Below are 20,237 nucleotides of genomic sequence, written 5' to 3' on the forward strand. Positions count from 1 at the left end.
AACAAAAAATAATACTCGTACATTATACCCACTTCGATCTTTACTAGAAAAATGTCAAGTCTTCCAATCACTTTCGACTATTAAAAAGGACACTAGGCCTTTCGATTTCCAATCGAATGAGCCTTTTTGGAAACGGCAATGCTTTCTATAAACACCTTATATGCCCCCAGGGCATAAATTACAACCCTTACCCTAAGGCCTGTTAGGGTGGTTGTCATCCTCTAAGATCGAATTTCCAGAACTTTCAACTACGTTAAACAACATGGCTATCTCAAAATTTTGATTGGATGTGTTTGGGGAAATGGTGGGCGTGAGATGGGTGTTAGTCACCTTCCAATCACTTTCGACTATTAAAAAGAGCACAAGCCACTCCAATTTCCAATTGAATGAGCGCCTTTCGAAGTTCCTACGACAAATTCTTTGATACGAAGTGCCCTGCTCTAAAGGAAAAAATTAATAGATAATACATTGTGCCAACATCGTTCTTATGTACCCCAGGGCATAACTTAAAACCCTTGACCTGAGGATTGTGGGAGAGTGTCCTCCTCTTTACTTAGTCCCTGTTTCTTGTCTCGTTCTTCAGTTTCCCCGTTCTTTACTTAGGCAACGCGATCGTGCTGCCTATGATTTATACAACAACTTTCTATATAAACCTTCTATGCCCCCAGGGCATAACTTACAACCCTTGCACTGAGGGCTCTGAGGGGCTATCATCCTAAAAGACCTAATTTCCAGAACGTTCAACTACATTTAACAAAATGGATATCTCAAAATTTTGATTGGATGTGTTTTGGAAAATGGTAGGCGTGAGAGGGACGTTAGTCGCTATCCAATCACTTTCAACTATTAAAAAAGGCACTAGCCCTTTCAATTTCCAATTGAAGGGGCCCTTTTCAAGTTTCTACGACAACGCTTTCAATAAAAACTTTATATGCACCAGGGCATAACTTACAAACCTTGCCCTGAAGGCTGTGAGGGAAGTGGTTGTAATCCTAAAAGACCTAATTTCCAAAACTTTCAACTACGTTGAATAAAATAGCTATCTAACACTTTTGATTTGATGTGTTTGGGGAAAAGGTAGGCGTGAGGGGGCGGAAGATTAGTTGCCATCAAATCACTTTCGAATATTAAAAAGGGTACTATCCCTTTGAATTTCAAATCGAATGAGCCCTTTTTCAAGTTTCGACGACAAAGATTTCAATAAAAACCTTATTTGCCCCCAGGGCATAGCTTATAATCCTTGCCCAGAGGGTTGTTGGGGAGTGTCCTCCTCAAAAATATATTTTCTATCTGCAAAGCAACTACGCTGAGCAAAATGTCTATCTCGAAATTTTTATTGGGTGTGTTTGGGGGAATGATGGGCGGGGGGGTAGTTACCCTCCAATCCCTTTCGACTATTAAAAAGGGCGCTAGCCCTTTGAATCTCCAATCGAATGAGTTTTTTTGAAGTTTCTACGACAACGCCTTCTTTAAAAACCTTATATGCCCCCAGGGCATAACTTAAAACCCTTCCCTGAGGGCTCTGGGGGAATGTCCTCCTCAAAAACATATTTTCTATCTGGAAATCAACTACGCTAAACAAAATGGCTATCTCAAAATTTTGATTGAATGTGTTTGGGGAAATGATGGGCGTGGTGGGGCGGGGGGGGGGGGCTAGTGGCCCTCCAATCACTTTCGACTACTAAAAAGGGCAGTAGCCCTTGGAATTTCCAATCGAATGAGCCTGTTTTGAAGTTTCTACGACAACGCCTTCTGTAAAAACCTTAAATACCCCCAGGGCATAATTTAAAACCATTTCCCGGAGGGCTGTGGGGGAGTGTCCTTCTCAAAAACATATTTTCTATCTGGAAATCAACTACGCTGAACAAAATGGCTATCTCAAAATTTTTATTGGATGTGTTTGGGGGAATGATGGTCAGGGGGGGCTAGTTGCCCTCCAATCGCTTTTGACTATTAAAAAGGGCACTAGAACTCTCAATTTCCAATCGAATTATCCCCTTTTGAAGCTTTTACGACGACTCCTCCCATATGAAGTGCCCAGCTCTAAAGAAAAAAAATAATAAATAGTAGGCTACATTGTACCAACATCGCTCTTATATGCCCTCAGGGTTAAACTTAAATCGTGAGGGGGGGGGGCTAGTTGCTCTCCAATCATTTTCGACTATTAAAAAGGGTACTAGCCCTTTGAATTTCTAATCGAATGAGCCTTTTTTGAAGTGTCTACGACAACTCCTTCTATAAAATCTTATATGCCCCCAGGGCATAATTTAAAACCCTTGCCCTGAGGGTTGTCGGGGAGTGTCCCCCTCAAAAACATATTTTCTATCTGGAAATCAACTACGCTGAACAAAATGGCTATCTCATAATTTTGATTGGATGTGTTAGGGGGAATGATGGCCGTGGGGGGGCTAGTTGCCCTCCAATCGCTTTTGACTATTAAAAAGGGCGCTAGAACTCTCAGTTTCCTAGCGAATGAGCCCCTTTTGAACTTTCTACGACGACCCCTACCATATGAGGTGCCCTGCTGTAAAGGAAAAAAAATAATACATGGTACACTGTGCCAACATCGTTCTTGTTTGGCCTCAGGGCATAACTTAATAGCCTTGCCCTGAGGGTTGTGGGGAAATATCTCTTTCGTAAACATGTGTTTTATCTGGAAATCACCCGTCCTGAGACAAAGAGTTGCCTCAAAAGGTTAATTAGATATGGTTTCCGGACAGTCGGGCGTGAGTGGGGCCTATATGCCTTCAAGTCCGTATCGGCTGTAAACATGGAAGCAAACTAATCACGTTTCCTTATAAACTATCCCATTTCGAATTTTCTACGACAACTCCTTCGATACGAAGAGCCTGACTTAAGAAGAAGAAAAAAAAGTACATTGTGCCGACACCGTTCTTTACTTTACTTTACTTACGTTCTTTACTCAAATCCATTCTTGTACCCTGAAATCGCAAAACCTCTGAAAACTCATTCATTTTTCTAGTATTTTCAGCTAGGATGCTTAAATCATCAGCGTAATCTAAGTCCGGGAGATCTTTACTTCGCTAATTGATTCCATGTTCTCCAAACGCCTTTATTGTGCTCCTTAGGACTAAGTCTATCAAAATGACGCATTTAAATGGGACTAAAACACAAACTTACTCAAATTTTGATTTAATGAGGAACTAATAAGGAACTTAATTGCATCAATGTAGTTCTCGTACTTAGCACTAATCACTTTAATGTGTTTATCTGGTATACCATACAAGCAGCGGCACAGCCAAGGAGGCAGCTGAACCAAAACACCTACTCATAATCTGTAAAATTAAAGACTAAAGGAGTTTGATGTCTCAGGCACTTTTCAATTATCAAACAGTTCGTGGTAACGAACTGTAAGTAAGGAGCGACCCGGCTCAATGGTAACCGAAACTGTAGAAAACGAAATTTTGATACCAATAGATACATCAAAAGAATCAGATTCCAATGCTGATTTCAAATATATAAGTAGCATCAAGTTTATTTCTACCTATCAAAAGTTACGCGTCTGAGAAAATTTGACTGATTTTCGAAAAAAGAGGGAAAGACCCCTAAAAGTTATAGAACCTTAATGAAAATTACACCATCATATTCAGCGTATCAGAGAACCCTACTGGAGAGGTTTCAACCTCCTATCTACAAAAATGTGGAATTTTGCATTTTTTGCCAGAAGAAAGGTCACGGATGCGTTTTTATCTGTTTGTTTGTTGTTTATTTCCAGGGGTGATCGTATCGACCAAGTGTTCCTAAAATATCGTGGGAGGGCTCATTCGAACGGAAATTAAAAGTTCTAGTGCCCTTTTTAAGTGACCAAAAAAATGGGGGGCAACTAAGCCCCCTCCCACTCTCATTTTTTTCCCAAAGTCACCCGATCAAAATTTTGAGATTGCCATTTTGTTCAGCATGGTCGAAAATATGATAACTATGTATCTTAGGATGACTTAATCCCCCGAAGTCCCCGGGGGGAGGGCTGAAAGTTATGAACTTTACCCAATGTTAACATATAGTATTGGTTATTGGGAAGTATACAGACGTTTTCAGGGGGGATTTTTTCTGGTAGTTGGGGATGGGGGGTGGGGAGTGGGTCGGGGGTTATGTGGGAGGATCTTTCCATGAAGGAAGTTTTCATGGGGGAAGGGACATTGCTATGAAGGGGACGCCGGATTTCCCAGCATTATTTAAAAAAAAAGATCCGAAATTATATATAAAAAAATAAGTTTTTCAACTGAAAGTAAGGAGCAACATCAAAACTTAAAACGACAGAGAACATTACGTATATGATTGGGTTTACCCTCTAGTCAATACCTTGCTCTTTAAGCCAAAGATTATTTAGTACTTTCATAAGAGCTATTTATTCTAATTAACGGCATTTGTGATTAAGGGGTCATTTTTAAAGAATTGGAACAAAATTCGAACTTTAGCTTAAAGAGCAAGGTATTGACTAGGGGGCAACCCTCTAATATACGTATTAAAAACATATGAATATAGAAGTTCGTTACGTAAGTTTATTCGTAAGTTACGTATAATTATTACTAATAAAAACGTTCGTAAATAAAATTAAACAAGTTTGAGACAGCAATTTAACCAAATAAAAGGAAAATTAATATTCAAATTTTGTTTTAATTATTCATATACGGTGAGCCAAAATCAAAACTTGCATTAATTCAAAAACGTCCAAAAATTAAATAAAGAAAAACGTTTTTTTAACTGAAAGTAAGGAACGAAGTTAAAAATTAAAACGAACAAAAATCATTCCGTGTATGAAAGGGGCTGTCCCCTCCTCGACGCCTCGCTCTTTACGCTAAAGTTTGACTTTCTCACAACTCTATTTTTTTTAAACAATAACAAACTTTAGCGTAAAGAGCGAGGCGTTGAGGAAGGGACAGCCCTTTTCATATACGGAATAATTTCTGTTCGTTTTAACTTTTAACGTCGTTCATTACTTTCAGTTAAAAAAAACTTGTTTTTGTTTATTTAATTAATCTAAGAGTAAAAATGTTTTCAACGTATTCTCTACCCCTCTTAAACCATACCGTTTTTTTGTAAGACTTTATCTATAACATCTCTAAGTCTAAAAAATTTGTCATACTAAGTAATTTGTCGCCTACAGAAAACGAGCTAATGCCTCTATAAGTACCGCACTCACTCTTATCCTTTTTCTCATAGAGGGGTGTAATTGAAGTTTTCCCAAAAATAGTAGGTGCTTCCTCTTTTTCAACAAACATATTCATAATCTTCAGTAAATTATCTTCAATCTGAAGATATAATAAACTGAAGTAAATAATCTTCAGTAAATCTATAACCACCATATTAAAAAAAAAAGTTAATTTACCGCACTATCAGCACTAGGAACTTTATTATTTTTTAATCGGTTTAGTACCCACACTAATTCTTCCTCACAAAACAGATCTTCCTTCATATCAAAAGAATCACAATCTTTTTCTTTCTTTTCTATATTTTTCCTACAACTCTATCACGGTTTAACTTATTTTTAAAATGTTCTGCCCATCTCATTTTAACTCTTTCTTTATCACTAATTGTAGCCCTGTTTATATATTTAACTGGGACAATTTCAGATTGACTAAGCCCTCTCAGCTTAATAATCTGCCCGTGAAATATTTCTGTATTATGTATCTCTCAGGATTACCCAGCAGAGGTAATCCAGAGAGATCCATCTCTCGAAGTGTCCAAGAAAAGGTACAATAAATATCTAAAAAAAAAATGAGGTAATCACCAGGACAATGGGCAAATCATCAGTTATGATGAAGCCATGCAGTCTGTAATAAAAAGAAAAAATTGTTTTGCCAAAATTTACAAGAGGTACAGGGCGAAAAGTGATACTATATTGTTAATATGAAAGCTTATGAGATTTAGGTTTTAAATGCATGCTATATATTACAACAGAGCTGTTCAACATTGTGATAAAAAGGTTCTGAACAGAAATCAAATTTATTCCATTAAACTGCAATTCTATTATAGGATATTCATCAGCATTTGTATATGTTTAAATCTTTTCATAGTTGTTAATCTGAACTGTTAACGGGTCTTTCTGATATTTTTGTGAATTAAGTGCTTGACCTTTATTTTCTTTTTTCAGTTTCAGGGGTAGTGTCAAAGTTTTCAATGGGACCGATAAAATGCTTTCTTTTTGCCTATTTGACTACTAACTCAGTAGGTAAAGCAATATTTGACTTGGAAAAGAAATTGGAACCGGAAGGAAACAGAGAAAAGAGAATTCTGTATTACTTTGACGACGGAAGGGTCTATGACGACGGAAGGGTCTATGACGACGGAAGGGTCTATGACGACGGAAGGGTCAATGACGACGGAAAGGTCTATGACAACGGAAGGGTCTATGACGACGGAAGGGTCTATGACAACGGTAGGGTCTATGACGACGGAAGGGTTTATGACGACGGAAGTCAGGATTATTATATAATAGACCCAGCTTTCCAGAATATGGCACCATCAAGGTCACGCCAACCAGGTCCATCACCTTTACAAATGTAAGAGTTTAATACTTGTTTTTATTTATAATTCTTGTAGACTTTTTCATGCAGGACTGTAAGTAATTGGACAAATTTTGTCTTTTTATTTGTTATTTTTATTATTTTCATTCATTATTATAATTTGGTGTATTGCCATGATAATATACTTTACAATTTATCGAAACTGCAACAGAAATAAAAAAAAATAGAATATATGTCGCCAAAAAAATTACCATAGCCGTATTTATTTATTATAATTTTTACTTATAACCGTACTCCATACATGTTTACCATAACCGTATTCTTGCAAATTTTTCACTCAATGTTGATTCTCATTTTTTGTTGCGCTGAATAATTTGTCAATAAATTCTATGGAACTTCCACTAACTACTAACACAAGCAGTAAGTTGTACAAGGCATTGTGTATGCAAGAGAATTATATTATTGATCTTTACATACAGTTACATACAGATGTACTTATTCCAAATCCCTATTTGACGCTAATTTAAAACTTTTTACTATATGATTTTTTAATAAAAATTATATGAAATTGGATTCTTTCTGGAGCCCTCTTCTTATCAGGGTATCTTATTTTTGTAAATATAGGACAAATGAATTTGATTTAACTAAATGGTGAAACTTCAAGTTTGATATTGCCCTGATATATTTTCCCGTTTGATATATGGAAAAATTTGAATCTTATCTTGAGAGTAGTTTGTCTCATAGTCCTGTTTACACTGACCATATATCAGTTTCAATTAGTTTTCCTAAGCCCTTCCCTAGGAAATAGAATTGAAGGGTATGGGTATTTATTGTTCGGGCTTGGTATAGCACAGTTGTTCGCAGGGTTGCCATGGAAACGTTCACAAAATTTTTTTCGCATTTTGAACTGAAATTTACTACTGACGCTGCGGTCTAGAAGACGTTAAGTTTATGATACTTTTTTTAATCAAGAAGTTTATTGTTTTTAAATCAGCTTATTTCTTTCATGAAATATTTATCAACCATTTAAGGCTATATTACAAATAAAGTGTCTGTTTAGGCTTATATGAACAGCTGTTTGCCCTTATTACACCTTTGATTGTAACGCTGAGAATGCAAAAGAGTATTGCAAGTAGTGTTGATATAATGATAGGTACAAGACAGGTACCCAATGTAGCTATAATGAAAGGTACAAGACAGGTACCCAATGTAGCTATAACGATAAGTAGCGGACAGTCTCCCCGCCATAAAAGCAGACAGTACAATGACTGGATTCAACCTACCATGAATATTCGTACTGTTCACGAAATCATGGTTTTGGAGTTAAATAACATATTTATGTTAAATCTCGTGAGCGTTTCCATGGTATGGTGATTCGTTTTCTGGTTTGATGTTATGAAATTCTTTCTTTGGGTTAATTTGTTAGGTGTGGTTGTTTTATGTTTAACCTTGAAAAAGGGTATAAAAACTTTGACAATGAGTTATTTTATCGGTTCAAAATTGACGTCTGAAATACAATGATGCATTGTAACAAAAGGAATATTGATGAAAGCTACCCGCAAGAAGTTAGTTATTCTTTTATATTCTTAGTGGGTAAAGAAATTAATTCTAATAAAATTTATCGGGTGGTTTATACAGACCCAATTATAGTTAACAGATTGTTAAATATTTTTGAACCTGGATCTCCAGAGGTCGGTAAAGAGCAATATCAAAACAAGAAAAAAGTATTCAAACACTGCGTTTAAATGACTTGCGAGCTTAGTACATGAGGTGATACCTATTTTTTATTCCGGCCCAAAGTTCTCCACCCCCCCCCCCACTATGCCACAGTCATCCACCCTCACTCCACCAACCCCCCTCCAACCCCTCCAACCGTGTGTTGTGACTTTTACTATTAGAAAAATAATGTTTGTAGTGACCAATTTTTTTTTCTGAGTTTTTTTTTAACTTTTTTTTTCTTAGTTTTTTTTACTTTTTTTTCACTTTTTTTACATCTCTAAATCATATCAGAAAAATAGAATGACACTTTTAATTTAAATTTTAAAAACTTATTCTTGTGCATACTATTGATGAGGACTGATGGTTCTCTTTCAAGATTTTTTCATGAAAAACAAACTGTTTTTTACATCTCTAAATCATATCAGAAAAAATAGAATGACACTTTAAGTTTAAGTTTTTAAACATATTCTTGTGCATATTCATACTTATATTGATGAGGACTGATGGTTCTCATTCAATATTTCTTCATGAAAAACAAACTGATTTTTTTTCCAGGATTGGAAAGTGTGTAAACATGATAGTGTTATTGTAGCATTGAATGCCGACAAGCAGAAGTATTTGAACTATGAAACAAGTACAAGTGATAGCACTACTGGAAATGTATGCGTGCATTGTCATGACAGTAAGGAATTAAATTTCTTTGGAGTACCAAAAAACTCCCTTGAACAAATGGTGGATATGCGAGAGTGAGATATCCAGAGATGTTCGCACTCAAAGAGAATGCCAGCATAAAAATAATAGTTGATGAAGAGGGGTATCTTCTTGCTAGTGCTTCTGGTAACATACTACCTGTTGATACATCCTATTATCATCTTTTATGTATTACCATTTTAAAGAAGACAAGAAGAAGACAGGCATACTCCTGCACTAATGTCATTAATCATATCTTGTCTACGTGCCAAAATTGTTATCTGTGTAAAAATAATGTTAAGATATACAGTGAAATCCAAAGCAAAATAAATAGGGAATTTGAAGACAGTATCATCAATGAATATAAAGATGAATTGACGGAAAGTTCTTTTGTTCAAGGAGTTGATGGGGAAACATTCCAGTGAAACCTTTTGCTTTAACTGGAGGCTATGAGATTTGTGAGCGATACATAGGGTCAAGAAGCTATAGTCAAAACTAGATTAATATTCATCTGCAATCACCATGATATACCTCCCAACCATTACTGTCACAAGAAGAACATACCGCTCTTGAATAAGAGGATTTTAGACCAAGAATGTTTTTTATTCATAGATATTAATAAGGTGTAATATACTATGTGTCATTATTGGAATAAAAAAAAGTTCCTTTACAACAAGTAACTGTGACAAGGTAAACCACGACAAAACACTACTGAAATATTCCAAATATTACATTTTAACGAAAACAATACAAAATGATCTTTGAAACATCTTAAGAATGTAATTGTGACAAGGTAAAGCACGACCAAACACATTGAAATATTCCAACTCTTACATTTCAACGAAAAAAAATCCAAAATAAACTTCGAAACATCTTCAGAATGTAACAGTGACAAGGTAATCCACGACAAAACACTACTGAAAAGTTCCAAATTTTACATTTCAACGAAAAACAATACAAAATGAACTTTGAAACATCTTCAGAATGTAACTGTGATAAGGTAAACCATGACGAAACACTACTGAAATATTCCAACTCTTACATTTCAACGAAAAAATCCAAAATGAACTTTGAAACATCTTCAGAATGTAACAGTGACAAGGTAATCCACTACAAAACACTACTGAAAGATTCCAACTCTTACATTTCAATGAAAAAAAAAATCCAAAATGAAATTTGAAAGATCAAGAGAGTTTAACTGTGACAAGGTAAACCATGACAGAAGACTACTGAAATATTCCAACTCTTACATTTCAACGAAAAAAAAAATCCAAATTGAACTTTGAAACATCAAGAGAATGTAACAGTGACAAGGTAAACCACGACAAAACACTACGGAAAGATTCCAATTATTATATTTCAATGAAAAAAAAAATACAAAATGAACTTTGAAACATCAAGACAGTTTAACAGTGACAAGGTAAACCACGACAGAACACTACTGCAATATTCCAACTTCAATGAAAAACATCCAAAATGAACTTTGAAACATCTTAAGAATGAAACATAAACAAGGTAAACCATGACAAAACACTATTGAAATATTCCAACTCTTGCATTCCAGCGGAAAAGATCCGAAATGAATTTTGAAATATCTTTAGAATGTAACAGTGACATGGTAAACCATGACAATATACTACTGAAATATTCCAATTCTTACATTTCAGCGAATAAAAGTCCAAAAGGAACTTTGAAACATTTTCAGAATGTAACAGAGACAAGTTAAACCACGACAAAACACTATTGAAATGTCCCAACTCTTGCATTTCAACGAAAAAAAAATCCAAAGCGAATTCTGAAACGTCTTCAGTATGTAACAGTGATATGGTTAACCACGACAAAACACTACTGAAATATTCCAACTCTTACATTTCAACGAAAAAAAAAATCAAAAAATGAACTTTGAAACATCAAAGGAATGTAACAGTGACAAGGTAAACCAAGACAAAACACTACTGAAATATTCCAACTCTTACATTTCAACAGAAAAAAAAATCTGAATCTAAAATGAAACATCTTCAGAATGTCACACAAACACAAACACACAAAGACACACACACACAAACACACACAAACACACACACACACACAAACACACAAACACACACACAAAAACACACACACACACACAAACACACACACACACACGAAGACACAAACACAAAAAAAAAAGAACACAAACAAAAAAAAACACACACAAACAAAAAAACACACAAACACACACAAACACAAACACACAAACACAAACACACACACACACACACACACACACACAAAAAAAAACAAACAAAAAAACACACACAAACAAAAACAAACAAACAAACAAAAAAACAAAAACATAAACAAACACAAACACACAAACACACAAAAACACAAACACAACTGAAATAATCCAACTCTTATACTTCAACAAAAAAAAAATCAAAAATGAACTTTGAAAAATCAAGAGAATGTAACAGTGACAAGGTAAACCACGACAAAACACTACTGAAATATTCCAACTCTGACATTTCAACGAAAAAAAAATCAAAAAATGAACTTTGAAACATCAGGAGAATGTAACAGTGACAAGGTAAACCACGACAAAACACTACTGAAATATTCCAACTCTTACATTTCAACAAAAAAAAATCTAAAATGCTACATCTTCAGAATGTCACACACAAACACAAGCACACACACACACACACACAAACAAGCACATAAAAACACACACACACACACACACACACAAACATAAAAAAAAAAAAAAAAACAAAAAAACACAAAAAGAAACAACAAACAACACACACAAACACACACAAAAACACAAACAAACACACACAAACACACAAGCACACACAATCAAACACAAACACACAAACACAAAAAAAAACAAACACAAACATAAACAAAAAAGAAAAAATAAAAAAAAAAAAAAAAACAAGCACAAAAAAACACAAAAGAAAAAACAAACACACATACACACAAGCATATAAACAAACACTAAAAAAAAAACAAAAAAAAACACAAACAAAAAAAAAAACACAAACAACCACAAACAAACAAACACAAAAACACACACAAACACACAAACAAACAAACACACACAAACACACACAAACCCAAACACACAAACACACACAAACAAAGACAGACACAAAAACACACAAACACACACACAAACACACAAAAACAAACACACAAACACACACACACAAATGTACAATCTTCACGAAGAAAAAAAACAACATGCATCCAGTTTCACGAAAAAAAACTTTAGTAATCCACAAGTAAATCAACATGCAACAAGTTTCACGAACAAAAAAAATAAAAAAAGAGCGTGCAACTGGGTGCCTGCAGCCAACCTACAATACCACCCTTTTTTCAAATAACTGCTTTCAAGTTAGGTTCAATTAGGTTCACTTGGCGTGGCGCGCCACGCCACGTGAACCTAATTGAATTGGGGGAGGGGGAGGGAGAGGGGGGTTGGGGAGAGGGGGAGGGGTTGGAGGGAGGGCGAGGGGGTTGGAGGAAGGGGATGGGTTGAAGGGAGGGGGAGGGGGTCTGGAGGGATTTGGTTGGAGGGAGGGGGGTTGGAGGGTTGGAGGGAGGGGAGGGGGGTTGGTGGATTGAAGGGGGATGAATGTGGCATAGTGGGGGGAATGGGTAAATTTGGGCCGGAATAAAAAATAGGTATCATTTACCTCATGTACTAGGCTCGCAAGCCATTTAAATGCAGTGTTTACATACTTTTTTTTGTTTTGATATTGCTCTTTACCGACCTTTGGAGATCCAGGCTCAAAAATATTTAACAATCTGTTAACTATAATGGGGTCTGTATAAACCACCCGATAAATTTTATTAGAGCTAATTTCTTTACCCACTAAGAATATAAAAGAATAACTTAGTTATTTCGTTTAGCTTTCATCAATATTCCTTTTGTTACAATCTATCATTGTGTTGAAGATGCTAATTTTGAACTGAGAAAATAACTCATTGTCAGAGTTTTTATACCCGTGTTCAAGGTTAAACATAAAACAATCACACCTAACAAATATATTCACAGACAGAATTTCATAACATCATACCAGGAAACTAATCACCATACCATGAAAACAATCACAACTTTTACCAGAAACATGTTATTTAACTCCAAAACCATGGTTTCGTGAACAGCACGAACTTTCATGGTAGGTTGAATCCGGTCATTGTACTGGCTGCTTGTATGGCGGGGAGACTGTCCGCTACTTATCGTTATAGCTACACTGGGTACCTGTCTTGTACCTATCATTATAGCTACATTGGGTACCTGTCTTGTACCTATCATTATATCAACACTACTTTTGCAGTAGTATATTTTGTTCACCCATAAAAGTAAACAAGAAAGGAATGCGCTAAATCAACGACGAACTAGTTAATAATGAAAAAACCTTAGAAAATACTATTAAATAATTTTTCAGTAAGAAATTGTAACACAGGCTATGTATCAGAACTCGGGTGAGAAAGAGATCTATTTCCCTCCCCAGAAAACAAGGTAGGCTACTAGTAAAGTTGTTGCCTCAGTAAATTAGGGAGCTAATTTTCCAAACGGTTGTATTTGATGGATTTTGAAAATCACTTCCAGCTTAACTGTATGACATTCCTCACTCCTAAATGTTTTTTCTACTCCCAGGCTACGAACAAAATTTGTAGATTTTTTATTCTATTTATTTATTATTCTAAATATTTTTTTTTGCAATTTGTGGGCTGTTTAAATGGCTACTAGCCAATTTATTTCAGTTAGAGGGTAAATTTTGCTGAAGCGAGTACAGCCTGTTATATCTGAACAACAGATGATAAAATTCCTAGATATTAGTCTTTTTGCTATATTGGAAAGTAATTTAGTTAGATAAATGCGACTATGGGGAACAGATGAGGAGCCTCTTTGGTGCCCCAGGCGTCTAGTTTTCCCCCTTTCTCTCCAAGGAGCTCTGAACTTTGAAGGCAATGAACAATATCTGTGACTTGAAACTGAAATTTCTTGAACAGATTTACAGAAAAAAAAAACAACAAGAAAATAATTTCTTGTGCCAAACTTTTGCACAATCCTTATTTCTAAACTATTATATTTTGTAATTTTCTAAAATTAGAAAAAAAATACAGGTTAATCTTATGCTGAGGCTAGAGAAGCGGCATTTTCAAGACTTTGTAAAACACAATAAAGAATAAAAACCCAAAACACAGAAAAGATTTTTGTGAAAATTTAGAAGGGTATTTGCTTTAATTAAGTCTTCGATACCTTAGGGTTGTCAAATCAGCAATTTCAATTGAATTAAGACATTTTGACGCGAATTAGATTCTTTCTTCTTCTTAGTACTTTATACAATCATACGTTTTATAGGATTTTTATTCTTTTGGAATTCGGTGTGATTCTCACTGCTGCTTCTCTTCTAACCGCACATTTCGTTTACTGTTCGATGCGATCATTGCTGTCATTTTTCTTCTAACCACAGATTTTGCTGTTAATTTTCTTCCATTATAACCTCAGACAATTTTTCCATGCCTTTTGCTTTAGCTGATGCAATTCAATTTTTCGCTTGTTTTTTAATCTCATATTAATTTGTGTTTTATTTTCGTTAAACAATACCTCAACACCTTTTCCATGCCATTTGATTCAGCTATTTGGATATATCTTGTCAAATTTGATGGCCCTGGCTCTGAGACAAGAATTTCTTCTTTCTGTACAAACGGCAAATCATTTCCAACCCTTGTGAGTTAAATCATTACCTCTTGTTTTACTTTGCTTAGGGAAATAGATCTTAAATTAGATGCAGCTTCTGTTTAAAATTGCGACTTCATTTTCTCAGTATTTCGGTTTCTGTTGGCCCGAGCTTCTGCTTCAGACTTGCTTCTTAGTACAGTCAATCTAAAGTTTAACCTCAAACAAATTGTACAAGTTTTCATTTTGGTCTCATTCAAACCGAAGAATAGTTTTCTACAACATATAAAAAATCGATAAAAATCGGATGAGGCGAACTTGACCGTTTTTCGTCTTTTCTTCTAAAATGACGATTTTTTAAAAATAACTTAATTTGCACATGTAGAAAGTCAGTAATAGGTAAAACTGGTACGTAGATCACGAATATACACTTGTTTTGTTTCAAATGTTCATGTTCACACCCCCCCCCCTTTCCACCCATGAATCAAGCGTCAATATAGGTCTTGAGAACAGCATTACACAAAGCTGAATCCTTACAGAAAATATTGGACTGCTAATGCAGGGAAGAAATTCTGGTCAAGTCAATTTAACAATCCTCCATCCTCCACTCTAATCGTGACCACCTCGAATTCTTAGAATCCAATAAGCAACTTCTTACAACTAGGTAAATCATTGGTTTTAATTTGAACAAAAAATCACAGGTAATTTGAAATTCCAAAAGGATTAGAGATTCATCATATTTATTGCATTAATCACATGTCTTCTTCATCATTGATTTGGACCTCAGCATTATTCTTAAACAATCAAATGGCAACTAACAAAAATTAATATAATAAAAGTTTTACAGTCCGACTTCAGCCATCTCGGCACTCGCTGACGAATCACACAAATACAAAGACTTTACATGAAAAAGGATTTAGCTACAATTATAATTTACATAGCCGATTCATGACACCCCTCCCTTCGAAAAGAGGATGGCAGAGACATCCTTAACAACTATCACCAAAATATTACTTAGAATAGCCTTGAAGGTGCATAAGCATTTGCATTTATGGTTCCTGATTGGCTATTAATCATAAACCGAAATTCTTACAGAGCCAATGACCAGGGAGTCAAACGAGTGTTGCAATTTTGAGCAACATTAAGTCACAGAAAAGGGTTATGGTCCGATTCTATAAAGAAATGGTGTTCTTTCAGGTAGTACTCCTCACTGAGATCTATTGTCGTCAAAGCAGGCTCTTCGATGAGTGCTGGTTTCAGGTTTTGAAGCCTGTATCTCGTTCAGCTCCAGCTTTTTTGACGAACCTTTCTTGAGAAGCCAAGTGAGCGGCTCAACAATTTCAGCAAAATTCTTGATAAAGTGTTGATAATATGCTGCCATCTGAACAAAAGAACGAATTTACTTCTTGGACACAGGTAGGAGAAAATCTTGAATGACCTGAACCTTGCTTTCCAATGGAGCAACTTCCCCATATCCATTGTGGTGACCCAAGTACTCAACCTCGTTCTGAGCAATTTTAATCTTTTTAGGGTTGATCTTCAACCCTGCTTCTTGTGTGCTCTCTAGCTTTCTTTTACCATGTACTAGGTGTTCCTCCAAAGAGTCAATAAAGATGACAATATCGTCCAAATCGGCACGAGCGAATGCGTTACAGGGCTCTAAAACCTTATCCATAAGAGCTGAAAGGTCGCGGGAGCACCATATACGCTGAATGGCATAACAAGAAACTGATATGAGCCCGGAAGACGTCTTGACTGCCGTATTTTTCCGGCTACCTTTCTCCAGCTCGATCTGCCATTACCCACTATATAAGTCTAGGAAACTAAATATTTTCTTGCTGCCAACCGTCTCTAGGAGCTCGTCTATACGAAGTGAGGGATACAAATCAAAACGAGATATATTGTTAAGCCCACAGAAATCAAGACAGAAACCTAGCAATCCGTCTGATTTTTTCACCATGACCACTGAAGAGCACCGTGGACTAGAAGATAGTTCAATGATGCCCGAGTCGTGCATTCGCTTGACTTCCTGTTCAATGGCGATCTGTTGGCTTTGCGGCATGCGATGTAGCCTCTGCCTCAAAGGTCGTGACTCACCGGTATTAATCGGATGTTTCACGATCCTAGTTCTTCTCGGTGTCCCTGAGAAAGTTTTCTCAGAAATCCTGAAATAGACTTAACAGCTCTTCCTTCCTCTTTTCACCCAGGTGAGTTACTGATTCACACAGACCAAAACAAACTTCGTTGTCTCCACCGTTCAAACTTTCACATACGTTCCATTTGCTGTCAACGGCTATCATCGAAATTTCTGGCAGTCTCCTCTCAAATCTCCACGGAAGGTTGATGTGAAGTACTCTGTATTTATTCCTCACTTCAGGCATCTCAATCTCGTAATTGACTCTGCCAATTTTGTACAAGAGTTTTGTATAAGAAAGGACCCTTGCCACCGCATTTCCGGCTTGTGGTCATCTGCTGAGAGAAGCACTAGGACTTTATCTCTCACTTGAAGTTCATGAGGCTTTGTGCGACAGTTGAGTAGCCTCTTGTTGGCTCGCTACTTTTGTCCACTTTTGTTGAGCTTCCTTCGTCAGTTTTTCAATGCGAGAGCGTGCTTGCAACAGTTCACGGTTGGTCGATTTTGTCTTAGAGCCGTTGGTGCTGCCTCCCACCGTTCTTTGAGGATATCTAGTAATCCTCTTGGTCGCCTACCATACAGGAGTTTGAAGAGGCTGAAACCCAGTGAAGACTGAACTGTTTCACAATACACGAACAAAATTTAGGGGATGTATCAGTCCCATGGCTTTGGATTGTCCATAATATATTTCTTAAGCAAGTGGATTAAGGTTCCATTGAGTCTTTCCACCAGCCCATCGGTCCGTGGATGATACGGAGAAGTCTTTATTGTCTTTATACCAAGCATTTTATAAACTTTCCTTAAACTCTTGGACAGAAAGTTTGATCCTTGGTTGGTCAAAATCTGAAAAGGGACTCCAACTTGAAAAAAAGAATTGTTCGAGGACCTCCGGAATCTTTCTTGCATTGGTCGTCCGTAGAGGTAAGGCTTCCGGATATTTGGTGGCATAGTCTGAAATTACCAGCAAAACCGATGACCATTTTGTAATTTTGTTAACGACCCAGCAATGTCCATAGCCAAGCGGTAAAACGGATCTTCCAGTATGTGTAAGAAAATCAGGGGTGCTTTCTCCTTTGCTTTCATCCTTGCGTTGAGCTGACATGGCTTACACGTTTTAATGTATTTTTGGACATCTTGTCTTGCTCCTGGCCAGAAGAAACAATACAAAATCCGATCACAAGTTCGCTGTCTACCAGTATGTTAACTTAATGGCGAGTCGTAGGCTAGCCTCATGATGAAGGATCTGCAAGAATGTGGCACAACAAGTGGTAATACCTCCTCGCCCACTGACGAAGTCCTCTTCCTGTATAGCAAACCATGAAAGATTTCATAGCTTTCACGTTGCGAGGCTTGCTTGAAATAACTTACCAAGCTTTTTTCAACCTCCTGTAGTCGTTTGAGTTCATCCCCAGTCTGCTGATCTTGAATTGTCTCCTAAGCTGTAGCCTACCTAACGAAAAGGGCTTGTATAAATCACGCTCTATGCTCTTCTCCTTTTTACTCTTTTTCCGTCTGTCTAGCCTCCCATTGTTTCCAGGATCTACCTCTATTGTGCAAATATCATTTTTTGGAAGATCCACTCCCCCGTACTTTGGAAAGTGAATTAGGAATGCTCGGCATCGAAGGTATATACGGTTTCATCCCGTTTAAGCTCTTGAGGTGAGTAATTCTTTCTCCTTGTGCTGACAAGAACTCTAATATTAGGCTTTTTATTTCCAAAGTTCTGACTAAAAAGCTCATTGAAATGAAGAAATAATGTCCCCAGAATCATGTCCACAGGTAATTCGCTTGAGAAAGCAACGGGTACGCAGTCACTGAAACCTTCCCCTTTCCTTCCTTCCTGGATATGATAGTCTTTACCAGGATATGATTTTCAGTCCCCATGGACGCAGCAAACTTATGTCTTCTTTGAAGGGGAGCTACCGTCCAGCATATAGGCCTACTTCTTATGCATGATACACAGGGTGGTGCCACTGTCGACCAGGAAAGGTGCTGGTTGCTCTATAATTTGGCCTTCAAAATAGAAATGTTCCCTTGAATCTTCCTGTGGGCTAGAACTTCGAGCTAGAAGAGTTCGTTTCTTTGGCTGTCGGTAGTCCTTAGCCCTATGACCTTTCTTCCTGCATTTACAACAGCTTTGATAATTCTTCTGTGACGGGGAGGTGCAAGCTGCTGTATGCTGTGCATCTTTTTTCTCTGTCTCAGGCTTCTCTTCGTGATTTCGAGTTTCTCGAGATCTGTCTTGTTTCCGCGGCAAATTCTTCGAATCTAGTTATCTCTTTCTTCTGGCGAGAAAGAACACATCTGCTGATCTGCATACTGCCTCCAAAGGCGACTGGTTGAGTTCTTTCTGACGTATGCGTATTTGGTCATTTTTGTAGAACCTATAAATTGTTCAACCACAATCAGTCAAAGGATATCAGCTATTTTTCTGAGGATCTCAGGATCTGTTTCCGTTTTGTAATCTTGAAACTCAAACAATTTGATAGATAGTCACTCCAGCCTCCTCCCATAGTCTACGAAAGACTGATATGTCTCCTTCGGTTTGGAGAGGAAACGAACTCGGTAGGCTTGTGATGTGACCTCAAAACTACGAAGAACTGCCCGTTTGACCTCATGATAATTACTGATTGGTATTGTTGAAGCATTGAAGTAGCTTCGGTGGCATTTCCTGTCAACAAACCACGCAGCCTCACTGCCCACGTCGATTTGTCCCATTAGTTTTGGCAGCTGTACACTCGAAAATGTTGAGGTATGTATCAATGTCCCCATCATTGCTGAACTTTGCTATTGCAATAGGGGATATCCCTGCTGTCACGGTTGCACTCTGAATCGCAGCTTGGCCTGTTTAAGCGGCGGGACTGAAGTGCGTGGCAAAAGCAGAAAAACTGTCATTCATCGCTTCCATGCTCTACCTGACGATATGTTGTAGCAGGGCTACAACTGCCGCTTGGTCTGTAGTGGCGCGATATTCTATGCCAACAACAGTATCTTCTGAATTATCCTGGAATCGGGTCGACCCCTCCTCTCCTTCTTTCTCTGAACTTTCTGTCTTAGCTTCTAGTTGTAGATGTATTCTAGCTTTCAACTCCGGTTCCACTAAGGCGGATGTCTCCGACCTGACGTCGTAGCCACTAAGATTGGAAGGAACGGAAGAACTGGAAGACGTACTAGTCTTGGTCTCAACAATACGTCGATAATAGCTTTTTGAAGCCTTTTGAGCACTGATTCGGTGGCTCCGTCGACAAATTTGGGTTTCCAGTGACTTATGGGGTGTTTGGTAAGTGTTGTTATCACTTGCAAGCTCCTGTCACCTTGGCATCCAGCTGTCAACTAATACGAGAATAATATAAAATTACTGTAAAATTTGGTATAGAAACAATACGAGAGTAAAATAAAATTACTAAAAAATATGGTATAGAACCAATGCGAGAGTGATATAAAATTACTGCACAATTCGGTATAGAACCAATACGAGAGTAATGTAAAATAACTGCAAAATTTGGTATAAAACCAATGAGAGAGCAAT

The 20,237-nt window shown here is 37.0% G+C and overlaps 1 protein-coding gene across 3 annotated transcripts in view; it reads left to right on the forward strand.

The window, feature by feature from the left end:
- Positions 1-20,237, forward strand: part of LOC148955976 (uncharacterized) — a 60,087-nt gene that overhangs the window by 30,914 nt on the left and 8,936 nt on the right. For all 3 annotated transcript variants that reach the window (XM_089093425.1, XM_089093406.1, XM_089093416.1), the window contains exon 2: positions 6,113-6,521. In XM_089093425.1, coding sequence (XP_088949551.1) covers positions 6,139-6,521 — 383 coding nt within the window. In that variant the 5' untranslated portion in view covers positions 6,113-6,138. The remainder of the gene's footprint in view (positions 1-6,112; positions 6,522-20,237) is intronic.

This window comes from Artemia sp. Qi Xiang Cuo, chromosome 1 (assembly GCF_049724085.1).
Source record: "Artemia sp. Qi Xiang Cuo chromosome 1, ASM4972408v1, whole genome shotgun sequence".
Classification (NCBI taxonomy): domain Eukaryota; kingdom Metazoa; phylum Arthropoda; class Branchiopoda; order Anostraca; family Artemiidae; genus Artemia; species Artemia sp. Qi Xiang Cuo.